At 34.7% G+C, this 21,818-nt stretch overlaps 2 protein-coding genes across 2 annotated transcripts in view; both read right to left on the bottom strand.

Annotated features, from left to right (window-relative positions):
• The window catches only part of LOC141361725 (protein NLRC3-like), an 83,432-nt gene extending 79,737 nt beyond the window's left edge, over positions 1–3,695 (bottom strand). The window contains exons 1-2 of the mRNA XM_073863422.1: positions 3,596–3,695; positions 3,306–3,410 (exon numbers count right to left, since the gene is read on the bottom strand). Of these exons, the coding sequence (XP_073719523.1) occupies positions 3,306–3,410; positions 3,596–3,645 (155 nt within the window). The 5' untranslated portion in view covers positions 3,646–3,695. The remainder of the gene's footprint in view (positions 1–3,305; positions 3,411–3,595) is intronic.
• An 11,533-nt stretch (positions 3,696–15,228) lies between these two features.
• LOC129437196 (protein NLRC3) overlaps positions 15,229–21,818 on the bottom strand; it is a 104,905-nt gene continuing 98,315 nt past the window's right edge. The window contains exons 9-10 of the mRNA XM_073863421.1: positions 16,197–16,370; positions 15,229–15,241 (exon numbers count right to left, since the gene is read on the bottom strand). Of these exons, the coding sequence (XP_073719522.1) occupies positions 15,229–15,241; positions 16,197–16,370 (187 nt within the window). The remainder of the gene's footprint in view (positions 15,242–16,196; positions 16,371–21,818) is intronic.

Below are 21,818 nucleotides of genomic sequence, written 5' to 3'. Positions count from 1 at the left end.
TAGCTGTGATGGCATAAATTGAGAAATTATGCCACTGATTTTGAAATCCGTTTTTTTAGGCCTTTTATTTAAGAATGGTGATTATATCCAGCCTGGTTAATTGTGGGTGGGGCAATCTTACACTGAAAAAAATGATTCATTGAATTTAATCAATTTTTTTAAGGTAAGTGGTTGCAATCAATTTATTTAAGCTACATTTAAACAAAAAAGATTAGTAACATAAAATAAAATATAAAACTTTTGTGTAAATGTAGCTTAAATAAATTGATTGCAACCACTTACCTTAAAATAATTGATTAAATTCAATGAATATTAAAAACACTCAATTAAAACTTTCTTTTGAAGAAACTATGACACAAAAATGAACAGATAGTAAATACTATTTATTAATGTAATGTTTTTTAACAGAAACCTCAAACAGAAATAGTGATGAAGTAAAACTAAAGGGTTAATAAACACAAACTGAAGCGATTTCTATATGACGCACTCTACTGTACTCTTAAGCATTGATACAACATAAATGTATAATACAACGTGCATAATATATCTGCACAAAATGCAAGCCTTAAACTAAGTTATGTACTAGACAGAAAGTTTAACTCGTGTTGTGTATGTGCACCATAACAGTGTGCGTTTAACACGTTCAGTAAAATCACTTCATAACATTAAGCAGATTTTAGTATTTTGCAATCGTTTTAGCGATTAGCTGTGTCGTGTCGTCCCCTCACCTGTTCTCAGTCAAGATGTTATGTTATTTTTTTCAGTGTAGTAAAACCATGGTTTTACTGATAGTTATTAATGCACCAAAAAAACATGATTACTACACTTTACCACAAAAAAACATGGTTAATTTTGAGACTTGTGATGACACTGTACATTTTGCACCTGAATGACTGTATTTTCGTTTTACCAACGTGAATCCAAAAATCACGACATCGTTTTAAACCATAGTGCCTCAGTGATGTGAGATATGTTTGACTCATCTGCTTGCTTTTGAATCATGCAATGGTACTGAAGTCATACGACGGTCTGCGCAGCACAACATCACGTCAAACACGCACACAGTCTTTACTACCACAGGAGCTTGTAACGCTAACCAGACATCCAAATGCTGCCACAACCACAAAAAATAAGTAAATAAAACCACAAGATCATTGTTTTCGTGATTGATCATCGATGCCATGTTCAAGTACTCGAGCAATCGAGTACTCGTGTCCATGCCTAGTGTTCAATGTATGCGTAGGTTGCACATGTGCCTACAGGACAATGTAGTCTGTAGTCCAGTAGATGCATTGCATTTTGGTGCAATGCGCATACGTTGAACGTCTACATACACATACGATTTGATAAAATAGAACAAAGTCTTATTTCGAATTAAACACAATTTGTGGCTTCCAACAATGCTCAACAAATCATGATGAAGGTCCAGAACAGATCTGTTTTACAAACTGTATTCAATACGTAAAAATGTATACAACAATAAAGCACTTATAATCTATCCATCAATTCTCAAAACTGGCTTGTCAGCATGATCACAGGGGGCTGGAGTCTATCCCAGTATTTTAGGCCAAACACCCTGGATGTACAGATGACCAGTTTATGGCTGGGCTCACACACAGACACATCCATATACTGTACACTAATTTTAGTTACTCCAACAAAAACAAATCTTGACACAGAGAGAAAATTCAAACTCCATACAAAGAGGCTTCCTGGCTGAGATCTTTCATTTAAAATATGTTCCTTTCTGTGTTGGCAGATGAGTATGCACTAATTCATAAACCTGTGTTTGTAAAACGTGTGAGTAATTTAGGATAAACTTCACAAAGGGAGAATGAAGTTAATTCTTCTGACGCTAAAATCAGGCCTAGGAGAATAAAGTGAATTTAGGTGAGTCTATTTTTGCAGAGATGTTTGAGAAAAATGCATTGACAGTAGAGAATGAGATGTGGTTTGGAACCACATGTTTATTTTCTTATATTTGAGGCGTAGTTTACGAATGCCCAGAGCCGTTTACTGGACGCTATGAATGTCTATCAAATGCGTCTGTACGTAGGTCATAGCTAATCGTATCAATTATACCAGATGACGTATGTAGAGCGACATCAATTCAAACGTAAACAACTTTTATCAAGTACGTGTGCACACAGCTGGTAGCTGGTATATTGATATTAAAAAGTAAAACAATTTAGTGACACTGTGACAACCAGAGTAGAGGCATAATGACAATATGATATTAATAAATAACACTTACCATTAATAAGTTAATTGTACTTTGTCTACGACGATGCCTAGCAGGTTGGTCCTATAAACCTCTGTGGCTATCATGTCTTGCCATACACAAACATCCTTCTGGATATGAAATTGTTTAATGCCAAAAGTTTATATATTTTTTTAATAAACTTGCGTTCAAAACTTATAACACTATCTAAGGCTGCATTGAAAAGTAACTTCGCGTCTGCTGCCGTGTTGGATAATTAAAACTGCTTCGGTGTGTCGCATAGACGTCGTCTTCGTCTTGCTGCCCCCTCCCCGTTCTGTGATTGGTTCCCTATTTCAGGGGCAAAAAAGCGTTTTCCTTTGTTTAATTTACTTTCTTGGGCGTCTTTGTTAATATTTGTTTCCTTTATATTTAGGAAATATTTGATTGTTTTTCTTTATTTTGTAATTATAGTTAATAATTGTCTCTGAGATCATTGGTTTTCTTTTCGTTATGATACGTGTTTCTTGAGTTTTCTTTGTGAGTAACATTATTGTTAAATACATGTTGACGTAGCGCACTTGAGTTTCATGTGTCCTTTATATGTTATTTATACCATGGGTCTGTTGAATGCTGCATTCTGATTGGCTGAGAAATGTTCTATGGGTGTTGATTATTTTTCTGTAAACCGCACACCTAACTTTTCAAATGTCTTAAAAATAGGCACCAGAGCAATGTTTGTGGTAACCGTGGTATAAGAGGAATAATTGACTCCGGTCCTTTGAATTATTTGAAAATAATGCACACCTGCATTATCCGCTTCGCGTCGTGCCGCATAACCACCTTGGTGTGCATTATTTTCTTATAATTCAATGGCCCTTGCAATTATTCCTTACGTAACACTTACACAGCCACTCTTGAAGAACTGTTTGTAACATCATACAAAAGTATATTTAACAGAGCTTCTTCAAGTCTCACCGAATGAATCAATTACATTTCATAGATGTGGAAAAATATCACAAGAAAATGTCTATTCACTTTTACAAAAGGCATCTGGATATTAAAGCATCAAAGCTTAATCAAAACTTTAAAATAAATCTTATACCTGAAATTGTTTTGATTCTTAAAGTGTATTGGCAGCTCCATAGACCAATCACTCTTCATAGACACACAACTGAACTCTGGATCTGATCTCTTCTGATGATCTGAACTATAACACACAACAGATTTAATACTTTAAATTACATTACTAATATTTTTATGAACCATATTTAAAAAAAACATTCTTTATTCAAAAAAGTATTTAAATGAGATTTTGTGGTCATTTAGTTTTAATTGCAAAATATTTTTTGTGGAAACTGCTAAAATTTTCTGTTAATTAGGTATATAAAGTACCTGCATCCTGGAGAAAAATCTTCATGTGTTGATGTTTGTGTTTGATCCATGATGGAGCTGCAGAGGTGAAACTGATCAATCTGATCTCCACAACTGATAATGAATGAAAATAACATTCAGACACAAACTTAAAATCAAAGTGAATAAACAGACATTATAATTCAGATAAATGAATCAACAATGAAAAAACAACGGTGTCATCAACGCAACTACACACAAATTACATCAATTAAATTAAGAATTATGTTAAGAAAACATTCAATACATAACGCTAATATTAAGATAAGAAACAATCCAATATAAATAAATAAATCTTTAACAAAACTATGAATGATGAAGTAAAAAGTGTCTGATCTCACCTGAACAACAATATAAAACACTGAACTTATAGCAAGAAACATGAAAGATGTCATTAAAAATCTGAGTTATTCATCAAATATTCATCTTTAAACTCTTCCTGAAATACAAGTGAAAACATTATTGTGTTGTTTAAAAATTATTGTCATCTTGATTTCTTTTTATTTAAAAACATTGCATCTTTTTATTATTAAATTCAGAAAACTGAAAATAATGTTGGAATCTCTTAATGTTTTCCTCGACTGTAAATATTGATAGATCAACTTGTTGACAGTAATTTTAAGATAAGAAATGATTGAATTTAAAAGAGTGAATCTGTCCTTTAAAGAAACTATGAATGAGGAAGAGAAAAGCGTCTCATCTCACCTGAACACACCTGAACACTCGCTGTCATCACAATCTGACTGGATTCACTTTCTCAAAATACTACAACTTTTACATCAACTACACACACAAAATACCTGTAAAGCTGTTTATACATGTTATATTAATCACTTTGATCAGGGCTCTCAAGTTTTATCAAAAGTTTGGAGTGAGATTTCATCTGTTAGGGGAGGAGCCACTTAAATATTTGCAGCAGCGACCCCTCGGCCCCAACCAATTCTCTCAGGTTTTTGGTAGCAGTTAAATTTAATATATTGTTTATAATTGATTAGCACAAATAGAAATTATAACAGTTGGGAAATATAATTAAAGACAAAGTCATAGAAATTAAATACATTGTTTTATTTCAAAAATACAAATATATAAAAAATTGCCCCAAATGAGCCAACTGAACAGCAACATTGCAGAACTTGCCCTGAGCATACTTACAATACAAGGTGTGTTTGTGTGACATCTTTTAAACAGATAAATGCAATGATTAATGTATACATTGGCAGGATATAAACATTACTAAAATAAAAGCCAGAGTATAGCTGAATAGCTAAAAAGAGTATGAATAAAGTATAATTTGAAAATAATGAAATAAATGAAAATGAAATATCTTGTCCTTTCCATTCCCAGGTGAAAAAAATACTATAGTAATTTATGGTAAATACTATAGTGTTTTTGACCCATACTATAGTAATGTACTTGAATTAATTTGTTGTGGTAATTCTATAGTTGCTGTGATAACATAACAACTATAGTAATATAAACGTATTACTTTATCCAATACTGTACTACATTGTCTACAACTATAGGGTATAATATACTAGAATATACACTACAGATTACTGTAGTACAAACTAAAGAATACTAACGTTAGAGTATTTATTACAGTTTATCAGTTCACTACTAGTTAATAGAGAGTATGCTGTAGCAATCATTAACAAAGTGTTGTAAATACTATAATATACTAAAATTTACTATACTATTAGTATGGTTCAAAAACACTATAGTATTTCCTATAATATTTTTCACCTGGGATTGTTTCAGGTAGCCTCTAGTGTTTAGTACTTTCCTAAAGTTAAAGCTAATTCTGATTGCAAAGCAGTTAGATTTTTTTAATCAATAATAATTTACCTCGGCTATATTTCCCAACAACAGTTTTTATTATCTTTGATCACATTTTTGTGATGTCATCCAAGAATCGTAAAATCAAATTGCTATAAAAAAGAATGCGTTACCTACCGCTTTCATCGGATTCTTCTCTTCCAACTGCCACTTCGTCTGTGTGACGTGAGAAACTATGTTGCCTAGTAACGAATGTGCTTGCAGCAGGACCACGAAATCCACCCAGAAACAACAAATTCTGATTTCTGATTGGCTGGTAGGTGACAATTATATCAGGATGTCTAGTGTGACCGTGTCCGCGGCTCGACAGATATGAACTCGGCAGAGAACTTCTCTCCTGTGCCTCGTTCATTAATTGTATAGAGTGGGAAAAGTTTTCTTATTTTTTCAGCGTGAGAAATACAAGGTGTGGCGTGTGAGCGTGTGAACTTACTGAAATGCGTGAGTCTCACGGTGAATGCGTGAGACTTGAGAGCCCTGCTTTGATCATCGATGTGTTAAGAAATCAACTCTACCTGTTTAAAATGGCGGAAGATAAACACGAAACAATTTACTTTCACTTTCATCTGTGACGTCACTATTGTATGAGGAAGTGTTTGAGGTGTTTCTCCCTCTGCTGACAGTAAACAAACATTAAACATCTGATTACAAATAATTTAACAGATTTAATTTATAAACGAGACTTAATCATTAATGTGAGTCAATATGTTTACATTCACTGCATGAAACAAAGATCACATCAACATTAACAATAATTAAACTCAAATCAAAATTACTCCTCTTTTTTTTAACTAATGTAAGCCTAATAAAGTCATATGAGTTTAATATAATGTAGACTAAGTGATATTTTATTTGTGTGAACTATTTACATTCATGTATTTATCATAGTGTGAACTTTATCAAGTGTTTGATTTAATAAACACAGCGAGGTCTTAAAAACACACACTTTTAGTTTAAAAGATTAAATATAATTGTGCTAACATAAACATTTCATTGATTAAAAAGACAAAATATCACGATAATTATCAGACATTAAACGTTAAAAGATGTAAAGAAAACTCTGCCTCCACTGCCACCTACAGGACATTTGTGTTATTACAGTTATTCTGCAGTGTGTCATAGACAATAGAAACATTATTCACAGTTTCTTTATTTTCTCCACTGAAATCTAAAGTGTGTGTTGAATGTGCAGAAGAATGAAATGTATAAGATAACTGATGGTGCTGTTCTCAGATCAGATGCAGGGACACTGAGAAACATCATCAGCAGCACATCCGGCCTGTATCAGTGCACTGCGTCAAACATCATAGGAAAGAGCACCTGTGTCCTTAACCTGCAGGTTGTAGCACGTAAGTGTGTAAGGAGAGACATTACAGACACAAAGACTGTCACATGATCAGATATGAGGTCTGATCACAGCTCTGTCTCGTATCACAGCTCAGACACAGAGTGTGGGTCTGATCACCGGCCGGCACCATCGACACGAGCGTTCTGGCTGTGATCATCTGATGTCTGCTGGTCACACATGTGGATTATACAGGACCCTTGAGAAAGATTTTGGTAGATTCTCATTCCAAATGGTTGGAAATTTATCCATACACTCTGCAATGTGATTGGTTGGCTCAGAAAAATAAAACTTAAACAAATCAAATATAAATGAGAGCACAATACTTATAAATCTTAACACTCACATTTCTATTTGATAATTTCAACAGAAGAAAATTCATACAGCAAACATAAATGAGTTAAATGTCATGATGTTTGTTGCTGGTTTTGTTAGTATATCTTCAATCATATCATCAGTTGGACAGTATCTCAGACTAATTCTGTCCTCCTTTATCACAGACCTCACAAAATGACATTTAATGTCCACATGTTTACAGGATTTTTTGCTGACGCTATGACACCCTGATTGTCTTCATAAACTCTAGATTGATATTTCAGTCCATCAATGTTTTCTAACACTCGTGTACAGTCACAGTTAATGTCATAAACTCAGCTTCACATGTGGACAGTGTAACAGTAGACTGTCTTTTAGTCTTCATGAGATTAATGGATCATTTTTGTTCATGTTAATGCAGTAACTTGTAGTACTTCTTCTATCAATTATATCAGCTGCCATACAGTGATTTTTTCAGTTTATACACATCAGTTTTGTATTACTTTGAGATTTTATCTCGTAATCCTCTGGTTGTTTTATATAAATGTCATTTTATTGGCTCGTGTAAATATTCTGTCTTTACATCCATTTGATGAACAATCATATTTTCCTGTACTGTTTTCTGTTTCAGTATCTCGTCATTCTGGCAGTTGGAGAAAAAGTCTCGTCATGGTTCACACCTCTCTCTTGACTTTAAGCTACATCACCTTGAAAACTACAAACATAATCACTTAAATAATCTGACCTTTTCCTCTCTCTGGCAGGATTTCTCTTTTGTTCAGGTTCATCATCTATTTGTGTTTAGTTTTCGCTTATTCACTGTTCACTGAGTATGAATTAACTGTTTTGTTTTTAAATTTATTTTGAATTAGGCATAGAATGTGTTGTGTTTTATTGTAAATTTATTATAAAGTTTATGTTTGTCCACTAGATGGTGCAGTTTGACGTTCAGAAAGCGTCTGACAGATAATCAACAGCGATAGATCAAAGCTGAAATGTCAAGTTTATCATTTTATTAAACTTTATGTCACTGTATTAAAACTGTAAATTACGCTCATTTCATCTTTACAGTTATCAGTAAGCGACATACAACTGATGTCTGCACAATTAATATCAGTAAAGTTTAGATTATTGAATATGTTTATTTCATGTCACAGAGAGAGAGAGATTCAGAGAATGATGAAAGAGAGACAGTGAATGACTCGACCTGTTTCACACATAAATTCTGACACCTTGTGTTTACTCTTAGTTTTACATCAACACTAACAGAAATGTTTTACATCAGCAGAAGGTAAAATCATCAGTTTATAAATGTATTAAATATTACTTTTGAGTTCAGGTTTGGTCCAGAATGACTCATTTGATGCAATACAATCAAAGTCCACGAGATGTCGCTGGTGTGCAGACTGTACTGACATGAATGAGTGAAGAATGAAAGCACCATGAGATGTAATGCACATGAGATGAATTGTCCTTAAGAAAATCAAGCATGACTTAACTATAGTTAGCATAGTTTTATGTTTGTTTTATTTGTAGTAGGTCTTTGTTATCAGTGCTCACATCAAAAGCCTTCATCTCTGTTAGTATGGAGGAGGATTAGCGTCTAAATGAGCAGCTTTCACATCTGGAAAGACCTCATCAATACTGAAAGAGCAACATCTGCTTTCATCTGTCTTTGTCTATTTCAGTAAGACATTGATAAACTTCAATAAAAAATAGTCAAAATTTAAATAGTCAGATTTGGATAAAGTTACAGATCAGATCCTGTACTGAATAATCAACTCATACGGTTAAGAGGAAGTGATGTCACTATTGTGTCTTCTTATTCACCATCAGATCATATTGAAGATCACACAGACATCTTTACAACTTTAATGTCTCTGTGGAAAAGTCCTAAATAAAAATAAAAGATTAAGTCAATCAGATATGAGATCATCATCAGTGTCAGATGAAGAGATAGAAAAACAAACTATTAGTGCTGTCAGTCAGTGATAGAAATGAAATCTTCAACATAATAAACATGTCAACAATCTGTTTATCACATACACATGAGCTACAACAATACAAAAACACATTTCATCTATTTCCTCTGAATATTTGATGTCAATGTAAGAGATGAATGTATTGATATGTATGTAGTATAATATAATGACACACTGACAGTTTTATGAGTTCACACACAAACAGTAAGAAAATGAAGGTGATGCTTTATTTTAAAAGTCCTGGAGGTTGACAGTCGTGTAAATAAAGAGAAACAGCATCAATGTCAAAGCTCAACAGAGAGTTGTGTGAAGTGTCCATCAGATTTTAAGAGTTGACTTTCTCTTCTTTTTTCTAATCTTCATCTCTATCATTTATCATCTGTACTTTGTGTTGATCTGTTGTGTATATATTGTGTTTGTGTTGTTATTTCTGTCTGTATTCTGATGATTTGATAAATAATGCTTAAAACATGAAATAAAAACCAAGTTGTTATAAAAAGAGTTTAAGATGAACATCTAGTCAAGTGTGCATAACTATAGAGGTGTCGGCCTATCAAACAAACCCCATTAACAAACATCATATATAAGCACAGAAATAAGCAATTCATTAAAGGAATTGGTCAACAAATGAACTATTTGAGTACTATTTGTTGCACTTACATTTTGATGATCCTGAAAAGCTTGTTGAATGTGCTGCACATATACTGGTCCTGGGTCAGGGTCGTCTGGTGGTGCCCCCACCTCACCAATGGGTGTGCCATGCTTGTGCGCGACATTGTGCAGCACTCCTCAGGCCAGTATGATGCAGCAAACCTTGTCAGGGCCTTATAACAGCCTCCAAATTGCGTCCCATCCCGTCCCATACAGCTGGCATTGCACTGCTCAAACACGACTGGCTTATTCCTGAGCGGTCTACCAGTTCTCTTTAGAAAGAACCAGTTACCAGGAAACCAAGTGTAGTAAGCACCTGTAAAGGTACGTGTAATGCGTGGCTCCTCACTGTCTCTATTTCCAAATTCTGACCCAACTCAGCGCAGAGCTCCAAGAGTATAGACCTTGGAAATCTGAAATAAGCCAGTTATCATCATGTGCCAGAAAATTATTGTGGTCCCTAATTGGTCCGGATTCGTCCATTGAAAATGTCCTCTAATTAAGCCAACGCTGCCATTGCTAGACTTTTAAGACATACAATCATTGTAGTTTCATTCTTACCTTGAAATGTAACGGTTGCTTTTCTGAAATTGAACCCGAAATATTAAACGTTGATGACGTATGTGGTCGACCAACACAACTTCCGGAGAACGCACCCGAAAACATGTTCGGGACGTGTCGGGCGAAACTGGCATGAATGGCCACCCTAGGCCCCAGATCCGTGGACAATTTGAATTTCTACAGAGATGTGTGTATTTTCTATGAGGACATTCTCCGGTCCTAACAACGCAACGTGTCTTCACATCCCCATCAAACAGCATATACAACACATAGCTATCAGGGATAATTGCATCCTTATGCTGAAAGTTTGCATGCGTTTTAAAGTTTTGACAGTTTAAACTTTCATTTTCCTCAAAGCTGCTGTACAGCCTGTCGTCTAGTGATGGGTCGTCCATGAACGATTCCTTCATTTTGAACGAATCTTTAGCATGACTCGGGAACGAGTTGTCTCGCAGAGTGATTCATTCATTTTGTGTGCCTGCGTGACATGTATTGGTTCTGTGCCGGAAAGAGAATTGATTAGTTCACCTGTTGCATCTTCGGGTCCTCCGAGTCATTTGTTCCTTTCACACGAGACAACCCAATGCCAGGAGTGCCAGGAGTGCCAGGAGTGGCGAACCTTTTCAGCATGATGAGCCAAAAAAAGGAACATTTACTTCAAAGAGGCACACAACAAATGTCTCTCACAAGGACTTTTACAATTAATTGCTTATTAGAATTTGTAATTACATACACAATAGTTTTCATGGATTTGAATGTTTGTATCAGCCTTTCCCTTTTTACTTGACTCAGTGGGAGACCTGACATTCCTTGTTTTCCACAATCTTTAATAAGTCTGGCTTGTATTCAGTTTGTAGTAATTCTTTCACATGTGTGTTAGTCAGGACAGAGCCATGCTTTGATTTCACTTGTTTTGGTGTTGAAAAAAGTGTTTCACAGATGTAAGTTGACCCAAACATAGACAATAGTTTTAGTGCTGCCTTTTAACATTGAGATATTTCCAAAACTTCACAGTTTCTTCCCTTAGAACATGTTTAAGTCTGTCATCCTCAGAAAGTATATTTATTTCAAGCTGAGATGCTGCTTTATCTTCCACTAAAGGGACTTTTAAACAATGATTCAGCAGTGAATGTGTTGATGAGAATCTGTCCTCAAAACTCTGTTTGAGATTTTCAAGCAGTGTTGCATACAGTGCAGTACACTTGTTTACAACCTCTGCTGCTTGTACACTTTAACAAAGATGGAAAATCTGTTAACTCTTTTGTAGATGCATTTTGAGTTTGTTGATAAATGTGAAAACACTGCACCAGGTCAGGCACCATCTTTAACTTCCCCTGCAGATCCACATTCAGATAATGCAGTATGTCGACCAAAAAAGACAAATCTGAAATCCACTTGGGATCACATAGCTCGGGATATCATCAATACTGAAAGAGCAACATCTGCTTTCATCTGTCTTTGTCTATTTCAGTAAGACATTGATAAACTTCATTCTGCATCTATTACAACAGCATGAGTTTATAGTAGAAGAGTCCTGGGGTCCGTTCTTCGTACGTCGATTAATACATCCACGATCAAATGAGACATCCAAGATGTTTAGATCTCGCTAATTATATCTCGCTTATCCGGTTCTTTGAACACCACTGCTGTTGATGATTAGTATGGCAGGATTGAATTATCTGAGATGACTGCGTGTTTGTGCGCTGCATGAAAAGGCAATACATATCGATAGTAGAAACACTGATCAGCAATGCTGTGATTGGCCGGTTGTTACAATGGCCATGAACACGCCCATTTTTAACCCCTGCAGTCTGAGAGCTATTGATGGAAGGTTGTGAACTTTTTATGACACTGAATTTAGAATCCCAGTTAAAGCTACTTTTGTACATAAAATCACCATAAATAATGTAAAATATTCTGTAAAAATATAATCTTGATATCTTTATATGCTTGATTTAAACTTTGATGCTCCTAAAGTACTTTTAGTCTCTTTTAAAAACCGTTCAATGCTATTTTGTCTGTTTGTAACAGCAACATAAAAAGCAGAATAAAAACAGGTGGTGGTCCTGCATCTTCATGTGATGTGCTGGCAGGAGTGATGTCTCTAAACTGAATGATTGTACAGATCATCTCTGGAGGCAGTTGCTCTTTCTTAAACCTACAGCCAATGCAACACTTTGATTGCTGATTAATAAAATTTTAATTGTAGTTTATTATAAGATTGTGTTTCCCTCTCTTTTGTGCAGTTGTAGATAATACACCAATACTTTCAGCAGTTCTCAAGAATGTGTTAAATGAAGTATGATGTGCAGTAAGTGAATGTAAATGTTATTCTACATCAAAAGATTATAAAGTGCAACTGTTTCTGAGCAATGCACACGACAGTAAAGAAATCCTCTCAGACAGAAACTATATGCAAGAGGTTAAATAAGTTTACTTCAATTGCATATTCTTATATAACTGATTTCTGACTACAAGAATATTAGCAGGAATCCACATTAACTGAAAGTCCTGCATCTGCTGAGTCTGCACAGAAAAGTGTAGTAAAAAAGATAAAGATATGTGAAAATATGTGCAAAAAACTTATTTGGTTATTGTCATTTTTTGTCACAGGAAAGGGACAGGGCAACATCTTTGTATTCAGAGTTTATATAACAGATAGAAATTACTAAAAGAACCCTTAAGCCTACTTGACAATCTAAAGACAAAACTAATATCGGAGATGAGTTTATTCAAAGGAAACTTATTTCACACCGAGTAATAGTCTTTATTGTACATATTATAACATATATTACTGCTGGGTATGATTGATTGCTGTTTTTATTAATGACAATTTAAATACATTTAAAATGAAATTGATCAGCATGTTTGTCTTGTCATTCATTTAATGATAATCAAATCTGTTAAACAAAAACAAGTTGCACAAGTACAGAAAAAATATATTTGTTATATTATATATTTTTTAAATAACATCGCTAAAAGATTTAATCTATACTTTTTTATTACGTGTTGAATTTGAAAAGTTCTCGTATTTCTCGTATAATGGAGAATACACAACTGCGTCAGACTTTCCGTATCACATCCGCTTAAAAAGGTACAAACTAATCTTGTTTACATGAAATAAGTCTGCTCCTGAGCAGGTTTAATCTTATGGACCGGTTGCTATGACAGCAAGTCTAGGATGAGCTTTTGAAGAACCAAATAATCCAAGATCAAGCCAAATCATTAACAATCAAATCCAGCTAACCGAGTAATCCACGTATGAAGAACGGACCCCAGGACTCATTTTCTGCTTTATACTCATCTAGTCTTCCTCCTCTCACATACTTTATCCTCATCACCAATTTATGCTGTATATTCACGAGACAAACAATGCTATCAAGCTTGTAAAATACTATAGCTAGTATTGTAGCAACCAAAGCACATAAACGCCTCCAAAGCGCCTCAAGCGGTCATTTTTAAAACAACACCTGACGTTCAGACGTCTTTGATGGAGTTCAGGGGCCTTATTTATCAAGCGTGCGTATGCACAGAAGTGTGCGTAAAGTGTGCGTAGGAACAGTTTTACGCAAAGTGTGTAATTTATCAAATTGCACTTATACGTAGAAATGTGTGTAAATATACGCACACCTCTGAGTATCCGTACGCAGAGCATCTAGTGCTAGAATAGCGATACTACACAGAATCATCCCCAGTGTGTAAAGAAGTGTGTATTTATTATCCACAAGCAGGTGCTAAAATGATTTGTGTATAGTAACAGCAAACCATTGTTGAAGTTAATGATTTATTTGTGATTTGTCGTCAAATTGGTGTCTACCACTATAAATGAAGCGCTGACAATGCAGTGCAATGACTTATCTTGCGTTATTGGAAGACTTGGGAAATCATCCATCCGCCGGGAGCGCGTTTCAGATCGCGCCGTTGATGCTGGTTATATGCTGCTGTCCAAGGTGGAAAGTTCTGTCATTGTCTGTCCTCCTCCATTTGCACTGATTTCACGTTGGTGTGCTGTGACACGTTTTTTAATTTAATGTCAAACCACTTTTTATTTCTAGGAGTGTTCTCATACTGTACCCAACATAATTAAACTCACTGGTAACATGTTCCCATGCAGATTTGTTTTCTTTTGTTAGTCATTCCTCACGCATTAAGTGAACCAAATATAGAACATTTTCTACGCAATGTTGATAAATGAGGCCCCAGGATTTTACCTCAAGATTGTACAAATTATAATAATGACCTAATGTACTGTTCACTGAGTATGAATTTACTGTTTTGTTTTTACATTTATTTTGAATTAGGCATAAAATGTGTTGTGTTTTATTGTAAATTTATTGTAAAGTTTGACTCTGCCGTTCAAAAGCGTCTGACAGATAATTAACAGCGATAGACCAAAGCTGAAATATCAAGTTTATCATTCTATTAAACTTTTTTGTGATTTTATTTACATTTCATTCAGTGTCTGAACTTTTTTGTAATTGATCACATAATCATCAAAAAGTCCTGCAGTCAGATCCTGAAGAACACAAAAGCAAAGACGTCCAATATTTGGATTTAGAGATAAATGAGCTGCGAGTCTTCAATGTTGTGCTGAACTTGAACACATTTCAGTTTAAGATGAAGTTAAAAACCCCAACAGTGTAGAAGAAGAGGAATCTTGTCAGTATTTACTTCAGTTTATGATCCTATGAGATTTCTTGCTCCTCTTACACTGACTGATAAATCGCTCTTATAGGAAATGTGTAGACAGAAGCTGAGTTAGGATGAAGATTTACCTCCAACACTTCAAAGTCAGATTTAGATAAAGTCACAGATCAGATCCTGTACTGAATAATCAACTCATACGGTTAAGAGGAAGTGATGTCACTATTGTGTCTTCTTATTCACCAGCAGATCATACTGAAGATCACACAGACATCTTTACCTTATCTGTCAGTCCTAAAAATGAAAGAGAAAGTCAATCAGATATGAGATCATCATCAGTGTCAGATGAAGAGATAGAAAAACAAACTATTAGTGCTGTCAGTCAGTGATAGAAATGAAATCTTCAACATAATAAACATGTCAACAATCTGTTTATCACATACACATGAGCTACAACAATACAAAAACACATTTCATCTATTTCCTCTGAATATTTGATGTCAATGTAAGAGATGAATGTATTGATATGTATGTAGTATAATATAATGACACACTGACAGTTTTATGAGTTCACACACAAACAGTAAGAAAATGAAGGTGATGCTTTATTTTAAAAGTCCTGGAGGTTGACAGTCGTGTAAATAAAGAGAAACAGCATCAATGTCAAAGCTCGACAGAGAGTTGTGTGAAGTGTCCATCAGATTTTAAGAGTTGACTTTCTCTTCTTTTTTCTAATCTTCATCTGTATCATTTATCATCTGTACTTTGTGTTTATCTGTTGTGTATATATTGTGTTTGTGTTGTTATTTCTGTCTGTATTCTGATGATTTGATAAATAATGCTTAAAACATGAAATAAAAACCAAGTTGTTATAAAAAGAGTTTAAGATGAACATCTAGTCAAGTGTGCATAACTATAGAGGTGTCGGCCTATCAAACAAACCCCATTAACAAACATCATATATAATGTGTAAGAAGAGTAAGATCACAGTATTAAATCCTGGAGTGAACAAACTCAACATCACAGTTAGTAAACAGATTCAAGCAATGGATTTGAATTCTTATTGTGTTGATCTGACAAAGCATCAAGTGTTGTTCATGTACACTTCATATTTTCTGTTTGTTGGGTTTAAAGGATACACCGCCTATAACAGCAGCAGATCAATTTAAATTTATTTCTAATATTTATATTCTAGGATTTAAATTACACAATTAGAATTTAAACATTTATTTAAAGGAGCTTTACTCACCATACTGTCTCTAGTTTATAATGTGGATCATCTTTTAGATCAGAGATCAGCTTCACTCCTGAATCTGTGAGTTTATTATAAGACAGATCCAGATCTCTCAGGTGTGATGGGTTTGATCTCAGAGCTGAAGTCAGAGCAACACAACCTTCATCTGTGATATCACACTCACTCAACCTGTAGAGAACAGAGACTTTATGTGAATAATGCAAAACTACAAAGTTCAAATCTCTAACCTCCATCTCTTCATGTAATGTTCCTCTTTCAATCCCTCAGTAACTGAGACACTGTGTGTTTAAATGTCAAATAAATCCATCACACAGCTGACTATTAGTGTTAGATGTCCTAAAGCACATGAACATTTCTTCATAAATCTGTATTGAGTTCATGACTCACACTTGTAATTCTCATCAGGTATTTGATGTAAAAATCTTCCTCTATTACAGGAGGAATATCAGCTGGAGATAACATAACTCTGATCTTACATTTAAAGATGTTACAGTGTTTCAAGATCAATTTCACTCAATCTATAAAAACATTATTAATGTGTGTGTCAGTGTCAATGATGGATCAATGTTTTTAATCATCTTTATAAAAACAACACGACGAGGAGAAAAACTCTTCATACACAATAATATCAGCAAAGATTTCATCAAAGAAACACCAAACTACATTTTCTGACATTTTAACAGAGGAGTTTTGTTGCACGTTGTGAAGGAAATTGAAATGAATCATAACTAATTATAACTAACATGTCTTTTCCTTACAGGTTTGAACATTTGTACTGTATGCTTTTGATAACAAAATGTGTTGAAATAGAAGTAGTACGTGTTGTTAAATGATTTCAATTTAAAACCCCATGACTTGTTAAAGTTGAGGTCATCAAGAAAGTTAAATTTGGTTTTGTCTGCATGGTAACAGAGAGGAGTTGCTGAATTGCAGATATGAAGAATAAATCATATTAGAGATAAATGATGTGACTTTGTCATGTATCTATCCTATATAAACTCTTGTATTCTTTCTGATGAGGAGGATTAAATCATATTCAAAGACATTGACTGGAGTCTGTCAGGTTGAACACATGATCTTATTTCCTCAAGTGTTTGTGTTCATTAGGGGTGGGAATCGTTTGGACCCTCATGAATCGATTCAGAATCGACATATATAATTAATATGTTAACTGTCATATCGATATGTAACTGTAACTGACATATCGTCTAATCATCATCATCATACACAGTGATTTTGGCAGTATTACTGTATTTATCTAATGCAGCGCACCCAGCGCCTCCATCTGAATAACAAATGATGTGCATATTTTTACAGAAGTATATTCATGTTCTTATCTAGATCTTAACATTTAGCGGCATGTTTTTGAAACGCTATTAACACATCAGATGATTTTGTAAATGAAAGTCTCTGTTTCTTCCTGCCGCTCAGTGAACAGAGAAAAGGCAGATGAAGATCATCCCAACATGTATTTTGTTTTCTTGATGTTTAGAATTACTCAAATAGGGTTAGATGTATTTGTTTTTTCTTTCTCTTCTGCTCGTGTAAGCTCCGCTGTGGGTGCTCGTGCGGTGCGCTCTTTCAAGCTGTCCGTGTGCAGCACCCCTCCCGCAGTTGAGTTACGCCTTTTGGTTCTGATAACGTCATGTTATTATGTTGTAAAATAACTTTTAAGAATCAATTCTTGACATTTGTGAATTGATTTAGAATCGTGCACATCATGATGCAGTGTTCATAATGGACAACATGTTGTGTGACTCTTTGTCTTCTGTGGACACCCGGTCAGGATAAATGTCTTGTGTGTGTTGTCTACACGGTTATGTAACTTAAGTCAGTCAGGTGTGTAGGGGAAATCTAACAACACAACATCATAATTATTCATGAGACTGCTGATGTATCTGCTTACTGATCAGGGCCCAGTTCCCCAAAACGTTCTTATCGCTAAGTAGTTCTTAACCTATTTCTTAACCTCTCTCTTAACTCTATGGCACGATTCCCAAAACGTTCGTACGCTAAGTATATCTTCTGTAAGTCACACTTTCGTAAGGTTGGTCTGGACCATTCGTAAGCTCTCTCTTAGCGTTGTTTGAGAGCAAAACGCTATCGCTGCCACTGTGCAGCAGTCTTTAGAAATCTGGGCTGCGTTCTCCGATAACGTTCTCTCTTAGCGCACTGCGAAGACTCTTAAGGTAAACCTTAACTACAGGTATACCTTTCCTACGTGTGTTCTCCGAACTATACCTTAGGATGTTGCTTAAGGTAAACCTTCTTAAGTTCGACCTTAGCGGGTGCTGTCCATGGTGGAGGTGCTGAATAGGTTGATATCGATCGCTCGACAATCAATTATTCACTTCATGTAATAGGTTTCGCTGCGTTATGAGATAGCGGTGTTCTTTATTAAAGAAACATTTTATAAATAGTTCAAGATAAATTTATTAGGAATATCTGGTAAAAATATTTCAAATTGCAAACAACTAAATTCAACCTTCTATATTTTATATCAAACCCGTGCAAAACCCCCAACTTTATTTCCAAACGTATCATGTTTAAACTGCTCCAATTCATCCGCTATGCCTTGAAAGGATCATTTATATTAGGGGTTCCCAATAAGTGCGTTGCACAGGGGAAGGTGGGTCGTGCAAGTACTTGGCTGTGCATTACACTTAAAATATAAAGTACAAACTGCTGTTGTTCATTAGTTCACGCGTTTATTGTGCTTGGACACTGGATGCGCAAGCAGCGTGGTTACTGTAAGAATCTAAAAGATGTACCTTTCCCACACCCACTAGTTAACTTGTAAGCAAACCAAATATATATCTATATATCCTGTTTAAACTCACATTATATGTTCACATGGTTTTGATAATCCTTTTCAGGGTGGCATCTTCTCTAATCATATATTTTGATGACAAGCTCATCCTGTCTTCAAGGTTTTACAATCCATATTATAGAAATGCTCTGTGTCTGGTTTTTCCATTGTATAACACACTGTTTGTTTTCTGGCCTGTTCAGTTAAAGTTTTCCCCAGTGATTAATGATCTTACATTTGCTATGTTTGGAAAATATCCTTTGGTTAATTGTGGTCGGGGCAAGGATGATATTTTGGGAATATGTGTCAGACCCTACTTCCCTGTTTTTAGTATCACTTCCCCTTATGTAGGTCTACCAAAAGTGCATGTTTGTTTGGTCAAATTAATTAATCATACGATTATTGGCTAGACGGATTCGTCAATGTTTTGATCACGAGAAGTGTGCCAGACTGTATTCAGGTGACTAACGTTTCCTTTTTACATCCTATATAATGTGAAGGATGTCTAATAAAATTTGGTCTATGATTGAATGGCATTTGGTGTCAGTATCTTTCATGATCCTCTGATATCAGATTTCTCTGCTGCTCACCTCAGATCCTCACCTAACAACCTAAGTACCGAACTTAAAAGAAAATCTCATACTCCTAGACCTGCTTAGAATTAGATTCTAACAGTTACAATGCGGATAAAGTTCAATGAACGCATTTCTGGAGCCTGTCTGTCTAAATATAACATATAATATATTATATAATAGCCTATATAAATATATAGTATGATTGCTGTAGATTTTAGCTTTGATTAGTTTTAATGTGGAAATTGTGTTGACCTTAGGAGACTATACAAGCAGTAATCAAGTGCGCAGTTTATTTTGAATGTTTCTAAAGAATATGGAATTCAGTTGCCTCAAAGTTATAAAACATAAAAAAACTTTGATGCAAAGTCAAATTAACATTAATAATCATAATTAGTTTATTTGTAATTTTTCCCGATTTATTTATGCAGCTAAAATACTAGCCGGTAGACTAAGATTTAACGGATTTGAAATGCACAAATGAAATAGTAGGATTCGCTGTATAGCTGCCAGTATCACCAACTCCATCACCCAAAATATATATTTTAAATAGTTTCTTAATCCTGTAGCATTTAATAGTTCGCAGCTGATGACGTCCCTTTGGAAAACATAATGAAAAATCTAACAACCATCAATGTAATGATGTCTAATTATTTAAATGTTTTATTCTTTAAATATAAAAATATTTGCCTAATTAAACACGGAGTGTATTGCAATTTTTTTTTCAAATATTTAGTCGTATTACATAGACTGCAATGTAAGCTTTATGAAAGTGATGGCACCTAGTGGAGTCATGTGGGATAAGGTATAGCTAGAGCGCTCCAGACCAACCTTACGAACGTATGACTTACAGAAGTGATACGTAACTAAGAACGTTTCGGCAAACACGTATTAGCGATAAGGTACAGCTTAAGGTACAACTTAAGAACGATGTAGCGTTAAGGTAGTTTCGGAGAACGCAGCCCAGCACAGCGCAGTACAAGTCAAACTATGGTATGTTATCAATGATTTTATGTTATGGACATTTTAAGACTTATAATAAAATATGTTTGCAATGGATACAGGACTATTTATGCAGTTGACTTTATTTGGTATCAGAACTAATGAATCAAAGACGGCACCGGTGTTTGTTCCTCATTGAAGTCTGTTCCCTCTATGTTTATAGCGTTTTCATCACGTTACATTTATAATTTATTTAGAAAGATTAATGATTTCAACTGGTTATACTAAAAAGCAATAATATCATGTATTCTATTATACAATTTATTTAATATTTCATATTTGACAGTTTTATGCCTTTTAACATATAGCTCTTTTTTCCCTACTGTTTGTTTTAAAACTGTTATGTTTCCATACATAATAAATATATATTATACATATAATATGATTCATACTGTAAAAATAATTGACTTACAATCAAAAACAGTCAATATACATTACATAAATGCACACACACACATCTCAGTAGCCATTAAAACTTTCAATGTATATAAAGAATAAACGTATAATGTGATAAAAACGCTATAAAAACACTACACTAAAGGGAAACATAGGGAACAGACTTCCACACAACACCGGTAACTCCGAAACAATTTTTTTTATTCGGCAACCCTTAAACATTTTGACATTTTGCCTGACGTGGTTAAATTAAAAGAAAAAATTGCCTCCCAAGAAAACTCATTATGGAGCTGCTGGATCTTCTCAGACCATATTCTCTATCTAACTAGGTTGCTTTTTATTGAAAACATTAATGGTAAGCAATACCACATTAAACAGAAGTAACTGCAGCTGTTTGCCAATCAATTCTGATTGTTAAGTACCTCACCATTAGTATAAAAGTGTATTACATCATTTTTAAAAGTCGTTAAACCCATGTCAAGAAACGGCACAACGGGATAAGGAGGGTGTATGATTAGCGAGGGATACCCACTTTGTCTATACTACTGACAATTTGATAACTTAATTAATAGTTTATTTTACGGATAACTTAAACTATGTTAAAATAAATGTTACTGGAATAGTTTGAGTTATGTTCCATTTGTATATAACGTGTTGTCTTTCTAAACATTGTAATGCACCTTTGCGTGAAGTGGAAAATCGATCCCTGAGCGATCGATCGCAAATAATTCAGCACCTTCACTTGGGACAGCGACATTGTACGCCGAACTTAGAGGCAGCGTGTTAAGAAGCTTCCTAAGAGACACTTCGGGGAACACACTTAGGAACACAAACTTT

This window comes from Misgurnus anguillicaudatus, chromosome 24 (assembly GCF_027580225.2).
Source record: "Misgurnus anguillicaudatus chromosome 24, ASM2758022v2, whole genome shotgun sequence".
NCBI lineage: Eukaryota > Metazoa > Chordata > Actinopteri > Cypriniformes > Cobitidae > Misgurnus > Misgurnus anguillicaudatus.
This window is presented reverse-complemented; position numbering and strand designations above follow the sequence as displayed.